The 14,533-nt window shown below is 41.6% G+C and overlaps 2 protein-coding genes across 2 annotated transcripts in view; both read right to left on the minus strand.

Moving 5' to 3' along the window:
• Positions 1-7,394, minus strand: part of mdc1 (mediator of DNA damage checkpoint 1) — a 13,556-nt gene extending 6,162 nt beyond the window's left edge. Inside the window, exons 1-7 of the mRNA XM_046044686.1 lie at positions 7,299-7,394; positions 6,423-6,592; positions 5,763-6,305; positions 5,530-5,608; positions 4,141-5,381; positions 2,991-3,056; positions 1,114-2,873 (exon numbers count right to left, since the gene is read on the minus strand). Coding sequence (XP_045900642.1) covers positions 1,114-2,873; positions 2,991-3,056; positions 4,141-5,381; positions 5,530-5,608; positions 5,763-6,305; positions 6,423-6,558 — 3,825 coding nt within the window. The 5' untranslated portion in view covers positions 6,559-6,592; positions 7,299-7,394. The remainder of the gene's footprint in view (positions 1-1,113; positions 2,874-2,990; positions 3,057-4,140; positions 5,382-5,529; positions 5,609-5,762; positions 6,306-6,422; positions 6,593-7,298) is intronic.
• Positions 7,395-10,616: 3,222 nt separating this feature from the next.
• The window catches only part of tubb5 (tubulin, beta 5), a 4,746-nt gene continuing 829 nt past the window's right edge, over positions 10,617-14,533 (minus strand). Inside the window, exons 2-5 of the mRNA XM_046045337.1 lie at positions 12,448-12,556; positions 12,090-12,200; positions 11,743-11,987; positions 10,617-11,617 (exon numbers count right to left, since the gene is read on the minus strand). Of these exons, the coding sequence (XP_045901293.1) occupies positions 10,805-11,617; positions 11,743-11,987; positions 12,090-12,200; positions 12,448-12,556 (1,278 nt within the window). The 3' untranslated portion in view covers positions 10,617-10,804. The remainder of the gene's footprint in view (positions 11,618-11,742; positions 11,988-12,089; positions 12,201-12,447; positions 12,557-14,533) is intronic.

A 14,533-nucleotide genomic window follows, 5' to 3' on the forward strand; every position in this document is an offset into this window, starting at 1 on the left:
TAATCTCTCTTTTTCTTCCTTCTCCTTTCTTTGCTTTACTATTCTCTCTTTCTCCTCTCTCTCCAATCTCTTTCTCTCTTCTCTTTCAGCCTTTTCATGCTCTAATCTCTCTTTTTCTTCCTTCTCCTTTCTTTGCTTTACTATTCTCTCTTTCTCCTCTCTCTCCAATCTCTTTCTCTCTTCTCTTTCAGCCTTTTCATGCTCTAATCTCTCTTTTTCTTCCTTCTCCTTTCTTTGCTTTACTATTCTCTCTTTCTCCTCTCTCTCCAATCTCTTTCTCTCTTCTCTTTCAGCCTTTTCATGCTCTAATCTCTCTTTTTCTTCCTTCTCCTTTCTTTGCTTTACTATTCTCTCTTTCTCCTCTCTCTCCAATCTCTTTCTCTCTTCTCTTTCAGCCTTTTCATGCTCTAATCTCTCTTTTTCTTCCTTCTCCTTTCTTTGCTTTACTATTCTCTCTTTCTCCTCTCTCTCCAATCTCTTTCTCTCTTCTCTTTCAGCCTTTTCATGCTCTAATCTCTCTTTTTCTTCCTTCTCCTTTCTTTGCTTTACTATTCTCTCTTTCTCCTCTCTCTCCAATCTCTTTCTCTCTTCTCTTTCAGCCTTTTCATGCTCTAATCTCTCTTTTTCTTCCTTCTCCTTTCTTTGCTTTACTATTCTCTCTTTCTCCTCTCTCTCCAATCTCTTTCTCTCTTCTCTTTCAGCCTTTTCATGCTCTAATCTCTCTTTTTCTTCCTTCTCCTTTCTTTGCTTTACTATTCTCTCTTTCTCCTCTCTCTCCAATCTCTTTCTCTCTTCTCTTTCAGCCTTTTCATGCTCTAATCTCTCTTTTTCTTCCTTCTCCTTTCTTTCCCTCTCCAATTGTTCTTCTTTTTGCTTTTGTGCCTTGTCAGCTCTTTCCTTTTCTTCTTGTTCCTTTCTTTCCCTCTCTATTCTCTCTTGTTCTGCTCTCCCCCGCTCAAGTCTTAACCTTTCTGCAGGTTCAGTCTGCAATCTTTCTTGTTCTTCCTTCTCTTCCCTCCTGTGCTTCCTCTCCTCCTGTTTCCTTCCTCTTTCATCGATCTCCCTATTTTCTTTCTCCAATTTTTCTCTTTCTTGTTGTCTGAGCTCTGTCACATCTTTCTCCTCTCCCAATTGCTCTTCTTCTTGTTCCTTTATAAGAGTGTTATTGTCAGCATGCTCGTTTCTTTCTGTTCCAAGCCTTTCTTCCTCACCATCTTTCTGTCGCCTCATGGATTTTTTCCCTCTAGCTCTCTTACCCTGCTCTACCTCCACCTCTTCCTCACTCTCTTCAGGCCTTGATTTTCCTCTGCTTCCTCTGGAAGTTGCCAAAGCGTTACTCTTCCCTCTTGTCTGTCTCTTGGAAGGTTCAGAACACTCCGCCTCCACCTTCTCTTCTCTTAATTTTGCTGGTGTCCCTCTTTTACCTCTAATAGTGATGCCACTGGCTCCAGCTTCTAATTGTCTCCCCTTTCCCCTCTGAGGACACAGACCTGCTTTTGTTTCCAAAGGCTGAGTTTCAACAGTGGAGGCCTCAGAATTTGTGAGCGGTTGTGTGTCCTCTTCTTGCATTTGCAGTGCTTTTCTTTTACTTGTATGTGGAACGGCGTCCTCATTATCGTTTCCCCCACCTTCACCTGTGGGCTGCATTTCAACAGCAGAGATTTCTGAAATAATGAGGGGCTGTGTCTCCTCTTCTTCAAGTTGCAGTGCTTTTGCTTTCCTTTTTCGTGGACCTGGAATCAAATCCTCTTCATCACTTTCCTCATTTCCACTTGTAGCCATGGGCTGAGTTTCAGAACTAGTGAGGGGCTGTGTCTGCTCCTCTTCCAGCTGCAGTGGCTTTGCTTTTCTTTTGTGAGGACCTAGAATTGAGTCCTCATCATCACTTTCCCCGTCTTCACCAGTGAGCATAGGCTGTGTTTCAACAGCAGAGAGTTCAAAGCTAGTGAGTGGCTGTGTCTGCTCCTCTTCCAGCTGCGGTGGCTTCGCTTTTCCTTTTCGTGGACCGGGAATCGAGTCCTCATTGTCACTTTCTCCCACCTCACCTGTATCCACTTCATCATCACTTGTACGCATGGGCTGAGTTTCAGCTACCGAAGGAGCTTCATTGAGGTGCCTCTCCTGAGGTAGAGCTGCCTCCCCATGTTCATCCCTCTCTTCTGTGTCATTCTGTTTGGGCATAACTTGTAATACAGAGGAAACAGGTTTTTCTTGATCCAAAATTTCCTCTTCCTCAAAGGCAGACATTGGTTGGGTTTCAGCCATGGCAAGAGTAGATGAGGTGGGAAAGTCTAAAGGCTGAGGCTCAGCAGTAGCAGTGTTTATTCTCTCATCTTCATCTGTTTCATCCTCTGAATTACTGTAGGGCTCTAAAATGTATGCCTGTGTTGCTTCTAGGGCCAAATCTACCTGAACTTCCTTTTCAGACATGACTGAACAGTTGACAGGTTCCACATGCTCTCCATAGGCCTGTGTGGCCTCCAGATTTGAATCATTCTCACAGGAGGTTCTGTCTGCATTCGAGATAGCTGCATATGCTTGGGTGTCTTCAAGATTCACTGCCCCTTCCACAAAGGGAAAAGCCTCAGTGCTTTCCATTGCTAGAGCTTGAGCCTGACGCTGCATGTGGCTGCTGTCTGACAATCCCAACTGTAAAGACCCTCCTCTGCTGGACTGTTCGCCTTTTTCATCCCCAGAAGACTCAATGACAAATGATTGGGTGGGATCCATGGTGTGATCCCCCGGAGGGTTGCCCTCACAGTCTCTGGTCTGAAGAACGAAGGACTGCGTCTCAGCCACGACAAAGTCCTCATCCTCCTGGCTGTCTGAGCAGGAAGACAATCCTATAGGTCTTACAGCAGGGGCTACTAAACCTGGGAGACCAGGAAGACAAAATAAAGACGTTTGTGCAACGTTAAAATAAATACTTTCTCTAAGAAACAGACACAAAGTTATGTGCAATTTGAATGTATCAAAAGTAATTCACTCACGTCTTGAGTAAGGACCTGTAGATGGAGCCAGGAAAGCCTGAGTCTCCATACCTTCAATTTCTCCTTCTGGAACCACCCCAAAGAAAAAAAAAAAAATTTTAAAATGAAAAGACAATTTAAACATGCTTACATCTCCTATTACAAATTGAGAAAAATTTATACAGTAGATCAAGGAGGTCATGATGGGTCTTTAAAGTGAGAAACTGATTTCCACTTTAAATGTATAAGAAAATATAAAATCAGGTTTCCCTTCATTGATCATTTCGAGATTATATCAAGCATCTCTAGATTGCTGAAGTCAACTCTGTCCTCATGCCTGCAACGTATTTATTTTTCTTGTATTATACTCTCTTTATTGCTTCTGCATTTTCAGTCTGCAATCTTTCTTGTTCTTCCTTCTATTTTCTTTCCCTTTCAATTTTTTCTTGATGAACCCTCCTATGCTGCCTCTCATCGATCTCCCCCCTTCCCTTCTCCCCCCTTCCTTTCTGTTTGAAGACTTTCTTCCGCATCATCTTTCTGTCGCCTCATGGATTTTTTTCCCTCTAGCTCGCTTAGCCTGCTCTACCTGCCCCACTTCCTCACTCTCAACAGGCCTTGATTTTCCTCTCCTTCCTCTGGATGTTGCCAAAGCATTATTCATACACAACATGTATCCAACGTATGTATTTTTCTTGTATTACATATTGTTATTGCTTGTATTTATTTTCCTTGTTGATACAGTTAGTTATATTTACTTTTCCCTCGATCGCTGAATTTCTGCAGTACACTCCCACACCTGAAGAGTTGTTACATAAAGAGCCCACTGCAATATGGCAGGTTTGTTCTGTGAATAAAATGTATGAATAGGCTTTAAGTAATTCTGTCTGTAATTAATGTAATCACTGTTGTTTGTTTTGTTGATATTGTTGTTTTTCCAAGTTTCCTAGCTTCTTCAATGGAAGGACTTTTTAATATACCATGTAAAGTAAATATCTTGTCAAAAAATAGATATCAGAATACATCACATTGGGCTGTGGGAAATCATAATGGCCATTTTTCACTTTTTTTCCTGACATTTTATAAACCCAATAGATCATGAAAATAATCTTCAGTTGCATCCTATATTCTTTCCGTTAAGTTCCCACTGGAAGACTTATTTACCGATTACCTGACAATGGTGAAGGAGTAGAGCAGTTCTGCAGAACGGGAGCCAGCAACCCAGGTGTATTTTCTCTGCGCAGGCTAGGGATCTGGCCCTCACCTGCCTCTCCAAAATCCAACTTCTTCATTTTCACATCTGTGTCACTGTCCACTCTAAGGTCAGCTAGATTGGCCACGTCTCCGGCAGGGGGCTCACTGGATTCATCCACATCTGTGTCTGCATTAGAATCTGACTGAAATGCTTCTGACTTGGCATGAGGAGCAACTGACAAGGTTGTGACAACAACAGGTACAACCAGAGGAGAATTATCTTCCACATCTGTGTCACTGTCAGACAGAATACCCAAATCAGCCCCTGTGTCTGCAGTGGTGCATGATTCTGTGAGATCAGACACCACAGAGGGTTTACTGATGACAGGGGCAGGAATAGCTTCATCATCTGTGTCACTGTTTAGATGCAGGTTGTGAGGAGTGGCAGTGGCGTGTTCAGGAACAAATGGCTTGATATCTAATCTAGTCGGAGTTTCATTTATTTTAGGGCATGTCGTATTTGTTCCACATTCCTTTTCTTCTTCCTCATCAAGATCTGTGTCACTGTCTAGGTGGAAATCTTTCAGCTGACTTGAAGGAGCAGAGTCAGCTGTGTGTGTGCTCTGAAATGACATGGGCTTTGCTTTTGTAGCAGCATCTGACACAACAGCATCCTCATCCACATCAGTGTCACTGTCCATAGTGATGCCCTCTGGCTGAATAACTGAACCAACATTAGGAGGTCTGGTGGTGTCAGCAGAGAAAGGCACTGATTTAGGAACTTTGTCTAAGGCATCATCATCGACATCTGTATCACTGTCCATGTGGAAGTGAGCTGTGTTTGGTGGCTGATCAGCTTGTTGGTTTGTATTTGAGGTCACAGGACCCACAGATGCCACCCCTTCCTCTTCTCCCTCCATATCTGTGTCACTGTCCATGTTAAATGCAGGAATCACATGTGTGACGACTGCCGGTGTAGATACAGGCAATTCATCTACTCCTGTAAGACTGACATTGCTTTCCTGCTCCACTGGCACATGGTGTCCACTTTCTTCAGACTTTCTCCCTCCTAGGGCTGCTCTTTCTTCCTCCCTTCCCTCCTCCTTTTCACTGTCGTCCACAATCGCAAGTGCCTTTTTTTCATTCAGTTGCCGTCGCCCAACATCTACATTCGGCCTATTTTTAGTGGAGGACGGTGTGATGGGGCTTTCATCCTCACTGTAAAACAGTTGAAAACAACATGACAAGCATTATAATTCAAAAGTGAAAGAAAGGAATAAAATGTATAAAACACATACTTACAGGGGTTGGTTATGCCTGTATTAATGTACATGTTAAAGCCCCAAATTAGATGTTACTAATATACCTTTCAGGGACAATTTTGTTTGTGGGACTCAAGAAAGTTGAACAGGTGGGACTGGATTTATAGGAGTCAGAATCGGAAACTGTAAAAAATAATAAAGATGAAGTTGTAAGAAATCGGGTATAAAAAAAACAGGGCTTCACACACACACACATATATATATATATATATATTCTCATTCACTTCTTAATGTATGTGTATATATTCGCTTCTTCATATATACATAATTTACATACCTAGAGCCTTGTGCCTTCTATCTCCTCCTCCCTCTCTTTCTCCTTCTGAGTCCGAGTCAGATTCTGGAACCAGGGTTCTCTGAGGCTGGGTTAGAGTTTGCTCAAAAGACAGGCAACGACCATTGACACATTTCTTGCTCCCTGTGCTTGTGTAACCCCCCTTTTCTGCTGAGGCATCTGGTAACCTTACATTTACCCCTGAATTTCTGCTCACAGGAGTCCTCACCCCCCCTTGAGAAGAGGCTCCATCTACAGCACAGCTGACATACTTACATGGGATGTCTGCCATCACCAAACTGTCACTTTCACTGAGAGCATAGCGTACATTAGGGGTCAGCTTTAAGCGACCCTTGCGGGTCCCATTCATGCTCCCTAGGTCCCAAACCAAAGCCTCTGTGTCCACTTCACTGTGACAACCTTTCTTCCGGTAGACAGAGATGCATATGGTAGCGTGCTGCTTGGATATTGAGGGTGCTAGCAAAGGTAGGGTGCAGGTGTTGGGGTCACGGCCAAGCACATTATCTCCCAAAAACAGGGGCAACTCTGTGTGACAAAGAATGTCCATTGTAAGAAATATATAAACATGACCTGTTCATGCAAGTTAGGCTGACATAAAATAACAAACCACAGGTGTAATAACAGCAGCGGTAAACCACTCACCACCCTCAGGGATGTGTTCATTTTTTAAGATGCACAGTTTAGCCAATGGTCGTCCCCTCTTCTCTCTATTCTCCTCTTCATTTTCTTCGTCATCTGACTCCAAGATTGAGTCACTGATCATCTGAGTTGCATCCATTCCTCTTACAGGGTAAGGCAGACCGCTACTTTACCTAAACACAGATAAAAGGCTATTAAGGCTGTGATTTTAAAGTATAGTTCCACCAACGTTAACATTAACTAACATACAGAAAATGAGTTAACTAGCATTAGTTAACGTTAGACATTACAAGGCAATTCATGCGGCCAATGTTAGGCTAAATAGCTAATTAATGATCTCTTTAGCTATAACGTTACTTTAAGTGTTGTATGCTTGCTATCATACACTTTGTAGCAATGATCTAAATGGCGTTAAGCAACGCTGCTACAACTTTAATTGAACGTGTATGAACAATCATGTCAAAACCACATCACTTCACAGCAATTCCACTTCCTGTCAGCATAAATGTTGAAAACACGTTTACCACTAATTATTATTCAAACGGCAACAAACTTAACTACTTGTTGTGTAAGTTAATTTCGTCTTTATTGTCAATAACTACCAAATTATCTTCTCAGTTTAAATGTTATTTGCTACTTCTTTCAAGAAAATGACAATCCCAATTAACTATCGTGGCAATTACTTTGAAAACTATGAAGGAAGTTTACGCGGTTATACGAGTGGCTTAACTGTAATTCACCCAACTGCGTGGCAAAAAAAGGAAGCTCTTGTAAATATACAATGTGGGTGTGTTACGATTGTGCATACACACATGCTTTTTCTACTACGGAAAAGTAAAGGTTGTACTCTGATACCCCATGGATGTATATGATACCCACCTTAACACGCTTCGCCTTGCTCAGCGGAGATCAGGTGGAGATAAACAAAAACGTAAATGCACATCCTGGAAATATTTGGCCGTGCCCATATAGGCGTGTCAATCGCAGGCGATTGGCCAATATGCCAGTCACTCACTATAAAATCTGTAACTATTGGACATTGAAACCTCAGTTACTTAAAACGTCTCTGATTGGACCAATATTCCCCAAAGCGTCTAGTCTTCATACATTTCAGGGCTGATCCTGATACATTTCTTTTCGCGCTGTGCATTCGTTTCTTAAAGGGACCGTACAGACACTGATTCATACCTTTTTACATTATCCAGGCTATGATTGATACCAGTGCCGTTGTGTAAACCGGGTCCAACTGTCTTCATAATCTAAACAGCTTTGTATATGAATCCAGCAGTAGAATGAAAATTTTAAAAGTTATATGTAAATATGGGTCATTCCTGGCTTGTACTGGTGACTTTTCAATGTGCTGCCTTTTGCTGGGAAAATAAAAATGTTATATCAGGAATGTTTATACTTCAGGAACTTGTTTTGGTAGAACTCAAGAACTTAAATTAATAATAATAATGGGTGGATTGTTCAGATATGGACTGTGAGAGAATTCCACACTTTTAGGTTAGGGACATATAGGCCTACATAGGTCTTGCAAACGTGTTAACAATGTAAATATTCAAAACTAGTTAGCTTTTCTTACACTGTTTACTTTATTTCATCATGTGGGCTACGTTTTTTCTTTGAATTTTAATGAAAAAAGAATTGTTGAGTAAAATGTGTTCATTATTTCGAACTGTCAAATTTTGCACCCAATTTACCCAAAATTGTAGACAGAAATGTGCACACAAAAACCGTGTGTATGCTGTATGCTTACGTGTACCAGGGCTCACTGAATGGTTTGGTGAGTTTGAAAATGACATGAATAAAATTCTACGGCCTTTACAGTCACCAGATCTCAACCCAATTTCCCACCTATGGAAGACTTTGGACCAATGCATAAGACAATGCTCTCCACCACCATCTCTGTAAGACCAAATAATATAATATAAACATTCACCTTGAGATCTATTTCTCCTTTTGTTATGTATGGCTATGTTTGTATTTCTTTCTATCTGCTGTACTCAGGTCTCTCTTGCAAAAGAGATCTTCATCTCAATAAGATTATCTGATAAAATAATGGTTGTATATAAAAATGTGGGAGTGTCTTCTGGAGGAATGGTGTTCATCCCTCCAACTGAGTTCAGCAGACTTGGCGAGGTGCACTGAAGCTCTTCTGGAGGCTTATGATGGCCTGACTCCATACTAAGACACTAGTTTTTTTACTTTAATTTGTCACCCATCTGTAGACATACACATTATTTTGCCATGCAAAATGTACAAACAACACATTACAATGATAATCAATTACTGTGTAAATGCATATTAACTGATAATACAAAAGGGTGTGATCAACAGATACTTGATCACAGCTGTGATGCGGCAGGACAGAGGTAAATCCAAATAAATGCCTTATAACTGATTATTATAAAGTGTTACCTTTTATCTGTACGGGATATTGGTGAACAGTTCAAATGACATTCGGTTATGTATATATCAACATTTATATGCATTCCCTTACATTTTGTAATAGATTTTCCACTCTTTTAGGTGCATGTCACAGGGTGACAAGGGACATTTTTAGATCAAATTAGCCATTGGTTTGTGAGGCAGCAAACTTTAGTTTAACATGCAGTATTTTGTGTTAATGTGATAAAGAAGGTGTCAATAGGAATGACTTATATACACAGCGCTAAAGCACAACATAATCTGACATGAGGGCCTTGAGGTGGGTCCTGCTTTATTACCTAAACCTTGAAGCCTTGTCTTGAATAGGGTCTCTGTGTCAAAATGTTGTTCATCATGTTGACCATCATTATTTCAGTTTTGTACTTATATTTTGCAAACATTAACACACCGTGAACCTGGGGCTTGTGTGGGAGGTACAGCATATGGACCAGGCTGCTCACTTTTGCCCTAGTGCCTCGTTCAAGGTTAAGCCAGCCATGTCTTGGGCACCAGCAACAGTTTGAAGCCTTATAATTATATGGCTGAATAATAAAGTTACACAACTACTTGCGACATTGCTTGGTGCACCTGTATCTCCACCAATTTTTCTGTGAGCTATGGCTCTCCAGAGAAATTTGAATGCAAAACCTTACAAGAAACTCACAATAAAAATGTTTTTACTTCCAAATTAAGTAGTTGGTTTGTCTGAATAAATTTGTGGAATTGTATTTTAATGAACCAACAGATGCCCTACTTTGAGTTGAATATTTAGCTCATCTAAACATTGCCAGGGTGCACTGAATATATGTTCTTAGGTTTGATTCATACCTAACCACACAATGTGGTTTGGTGCAGATAAATAACTTTGTCTGACTCTATCATGTTGTAAATTGGTGGTGCACCCTTTTAACCATCGTAATGCTTGCAGAGTAGACACCTCTAGATAATACACCTCATTCAATACTACAATAATATCTGATGACCATATCTGATTTAAGCTTTGTTCTACGCACACATTTACCCAGTTATCCATGCAGAACAAAACTGAATGGCACAGGTATTTTTCATCGCTGCAGGTAACAGCACATGAATGCATCAGTATCCTCTTCTGCAGAAACTGCTGACCTCCACACAGTTAAAATTCATCCATCTCTGGAAATCTGTCACAACCCCTCCGCCGTGGATCCTGCCCAGTAACAGCTGGTATTAGAGTGAGTGTGATTTTGTTTATTTTTTCCCCTTTGGGTGAGTGTGGCATGGTTGGTGTGTTTTGGGTTTTATCTGTCTGTCTGACTTTGTTCTTTCTCTCTCTCTCTCTCTCTCTCTCTCTCTCTCTCTCTCTCCTCTTCTCTCTTCCCCCCACATCCATGTGTAGTGTGGTATACCAGCCAATTTACCTAGTGAAGTTGAGAAACTCTGTTTATGCCCGTTTGGTTAACAAACTTTTGTCAATCTCTGTCTTCTACCTTCTGGCCTCGCCAGCTCCAGCTTTCAGCCATAAACAGAATGAGATAATTTGCCTTAAGCAAACATGCTTGCTTAACCATCCAGTCTTGCCCAGCCACTAACACTGAGAGTACCACCAAAATCCTGATCACATACCTTCCATTAAATAAATGTACTGTCTGTTCTTGTCTTCTTTTGGGTTCTGGTCAAAATCTTGACAAAATCCCTCTTGAGATCCAATTATTTACATTTGCACGACTTTAAAATGTAATAGCTGAGTTGTAGATAACATTTTATCAGACAAATAAGAGAAAACCTTAATAAAATGCAAACACATTTTTATTTGACGACTTTATTTGCAGTGAATCACAAGGGATATCTAACGCATGCTAAAGTTTAATTCTAGCAATGACACTACGTTTGTTCCTTGATTACCTTTGTACTTTTGTCAGTTATTCCTTTATTATTTTTTGTTTGGCATTGATGTCTTCACTTTCACATCTTTATCTTCAAGCATCTTCTTCAGCCTCCTCCTCAAATTCACCCTCTTCTTCAGCAGTGGCATCCTGGTACTGCTGGTACTCAGACACCAGATCATTCATGTTGCTCTCTGCTTCGGTGAACTCCATCTCATCCATACCTTCACCTGTGTACCAATGCAAGAAGGCCTTACGACGGAACATGGCTGTGAACTGCTCAGAGATGCGCTTGAACAGCTCCTGAATGGCTGTGCTATTGCCAATGAAAGTGACGGCCATCTTCAGGCCACGGGGTGGAATGTCACAGACGGCGGTCTTGACATTGTTGGGGATCCATTCTACAAAGTAACTGCTGTTTTTGTTTTGGACGTTGAGCATCTGCTCATCAACTTCCTTCATCGACATGCGCCCACGGAACACAGCAGCGACGGTCAGATAGCGGCCGTGACGTGGGTCACATGCAGCCATCATATTCTTAGCATCGAACACCTGCTGGGTGAGCTCCGGAACTGTGAGGGCTCGGTACTGCTGGCTGCCTCTGCTGGTCAGGGGAGCGAAGCCAGGCATGAAGAAGTGCAAACGGGGGAAAGGCACCATGTTGACAGCAAGTTTGCGGAGATCAGCATTGAGCTGACCGGGGAAGCGCAGGCAGGTGGTGACCCCACTCATTGTGGCGGACACAAGGTGGTTAAGGTCTCCGTAGGTGGGTGTGGTCAGTTTCAGAGTGCGGAAGCAGATGTCATACAGGGCTTCATTGTCAATGCAGTAGGTTTCATCTGTGTTTTCTACAAGCTGGTGAACTGACAGGGTGGCATTGTAAGGCTCAACCACTGTGTCTGACACCTGAGGACAGAAAACACATAGAGTTGTTCTTAAGTCTCATGATCTTAAAGGAGAAAACCTAAGGCAAGAGAAACTAAAATCAAATCTCTTGAAATTAAAATGCTCATGCTCTATCACAAGGGTACCTTGGGGGAAGGCACCACACTGAAGGTGTTCATGATACGGTCGGGGTACTCCTCACGGATCTTGCTGATGAGAAGTGTTCCCATACCGGATCCAGTTCCACCACCAAGAGAGTGGGTGAGCTGGAAGCCCTGCAGGCAGTCACAGCTTTCTGACTCTTTGCGGACCACATCCAGGACTGAGTCCACCAACTCAGCTCCTTCTGTGTAGTGACCCTTGGCCCAGTTGTTTCCAGCACCACTCTGACCTGGAGGGGAAGGAATGACATACAGGTGAGCTTTTCTTTCCCCCTGTTCATAAAAGGCTTTAGTCATTCAGTAACATGATAGTATGGTTTTATTCTACCCACCAAACACGAAATTGTCAGGTCTGAAGATCTGCCCAAAGGGTCCAGACCTCACAGAGTCCATGGTGCCAGGTTCCAAGTCCACCAGAATGGCCCGAGGAACATATTTACCTCCTCCACGTGAAAGAGGAGAGAAAACAGGGAGAGAGAGAGAGAAAGAAGAAGAGAGAAAACATACCAACTCAGTAACGCCTGAACCCACAGTCTGGAATGTTACACAGGACATATAATGTGAGAAAATCCATGCATGACAGGAGAAAGTCTTAAGTTATATTTCAGAATTAAATGGCCAAGCTGAACATATGTTCACATAATATACCCTTTATCTATGTAAAGATCAGTTAGTAGGAAGGCAGCTAACCTGTGGCCTCATTATAGTAGACACTGATCCTGTCCAGCTGCAGGTCACTGTCTCCATGGTAAGTTCCTGTGGGATCGATGCCGTGCTCATCGCTGATCACTTCCCAGAACTGCAGACACAAAAAGAAAGGTATCACATGACAGCTACTTGAAAAGAAAGTACACATCTACCCATCAGCAGTTTATGGGACTGGGGACCTTAAATGAGGAAAACAGCAGTGGGTTTGCATTTTTTTTCTCTGATGAAATGAATTTTCCCCTTTCCCCAAGACATATCTTAACCCATTTAATATAATGCAGCTGTTAATGTTTCCAGTCAATGACTGATGATTTAGCAGAATGCAGTTCTTTTAGATTCAAGGGAGGGAGCACAAAGGGGCTACTGATCACTCCACGGACAAAACTGAGAATAAACTCCATTTGCAGGCCACACTACACTGAAGACGCTGATTGTCTTCAGATCTATATTCATGTTCCATAAGTGGAACATGAATGAACACATCCATAAGTGGGTGTTACTGTTGCATACAGGCAGTCTTTTGCATGCACACAATATCTTGCAACTCATGCTTTTTTTTAAATCAAGAAGCCTGAGATTTTCTCTTAACAGCAGCAATAGGAGGATTTAGAGTAATCTGGATAAGCAGGCTGTATTGCAGCTCAGTACTTAAGAGATTGAGAGTCAGCTGCTATCATGATATTTAAAAAAGACCATGTAAAACAAAAATGACCAAGTGACCTTAATATCAGGGAGATTGCAGAAGGATTAAGAGAAGAACAAAGGGACGAATAAGAACGACCAAAAGACATAAATTGACAGATATTTGACAGCGACACAATAGCGCGATAGATGGCTATCAGTAAAGACTAAAATAATCATAGTGAAAGAATGAGGACAATAAGCAGGGAAGCAATGCCACACCCTGACCCAATTCACCATAATGTAGCCCTTCGGCATATCTGTCAATCACATCCACTGGACATCTGAGTCAATGAGTCCTGGGGGAATGGAAACAAATGGAGATCCTCACTGCCACACCACCAGTAGTTATTTTAAACCCATACTGGGCAAACACACAGACACAAATTAAACTCCATGCTTTAAAAGGGAGATGGATATAAATTTACGGCATTCACCTTTTTAAATTGAACAAACTTTTATGTATGCAGTATTTACAGCAGTTGGCGTTCGGGTGGTGAAAATGCTATAAAAATTGTATGTATGGGCTACATATAAAATAAAAATAATAACATTATTATATAATTATAAAATAATTATTATATATTTCTTATAGCTCTTCTTCCAAGACAATGGCAGCAATTGCATATGAAGTCAATAGAGAACCCAGTGACTTCACCCACTGGTCATCAGCTGTTTCCTCCATTCCTTCCCCCACCCTACCCCTAATTCTGTTAGGAGGGGGAAAGACATTGATCACAAAGACAGGGCCTGCTTTACTAGACATTAAAACCTCTTTCAGCAGAGCATCACTATGATAATGATGTATCCTATAATATATGGACCATTGTTAATGTGGTCTCCAAGATTTATTTGATTACCAGGACAAGATTCCTGTGTGTATGTGTGTTCGAGAGGTCCCAGTTATACATATACTGTCTGTAACTAATGATCAGTTGTATAAAAAAAAGAGGAGGTAATAAGACTGAGGTAATAAGACTGAGGTAATAAAGGGCTCGGAAGACATGTAGCCTACTGCAGCAGACTGAAATTGTCACAGTAAAATTGGGTGGGTGATGTATTGATGCGTTGTATTTGTGAAGCAGACTGCAGGGCCAAGACTATAGTGTCAAATGCATTAAAATTCTCAATAAAGGGACAAAGTCAAGCATATGAGTATTTCAGTATTTCATTGTTAAAAGCAGTGAATATGGTAATCACTCTTTTTAAAAGGAGAATTTCTTTCTTCACCAATTATCCATGCCACACCCTTTCCACAGCTCCCTTGCTTTCTTGGCAGCTGAAAGAGCAGTCTGCATTTATAGCCTGCAGAAATAAAATCTAACCAATATGGGCTATTGATCCATCTGTATTTTTCTGGGGGGGGGGGGGGGGGGGGGGGGGGGGG

This window comes from Micropterus dolomieu, linkage group LG03 (assembly GCF_021292245.1).
Source record: "Micropterus dolomieu isolate WLL.071019.BEF.003 ecotype Adirondacks linkage group LG03, ASM2129224v1, whole genome shotgun sequence".
Lineage (NCBI taxonomy): Eukaryota > Metazoa > Chordata > Actinopteri > Centrarchiformes > Centrarchidae > Micropterus > Micropterus dolomieu.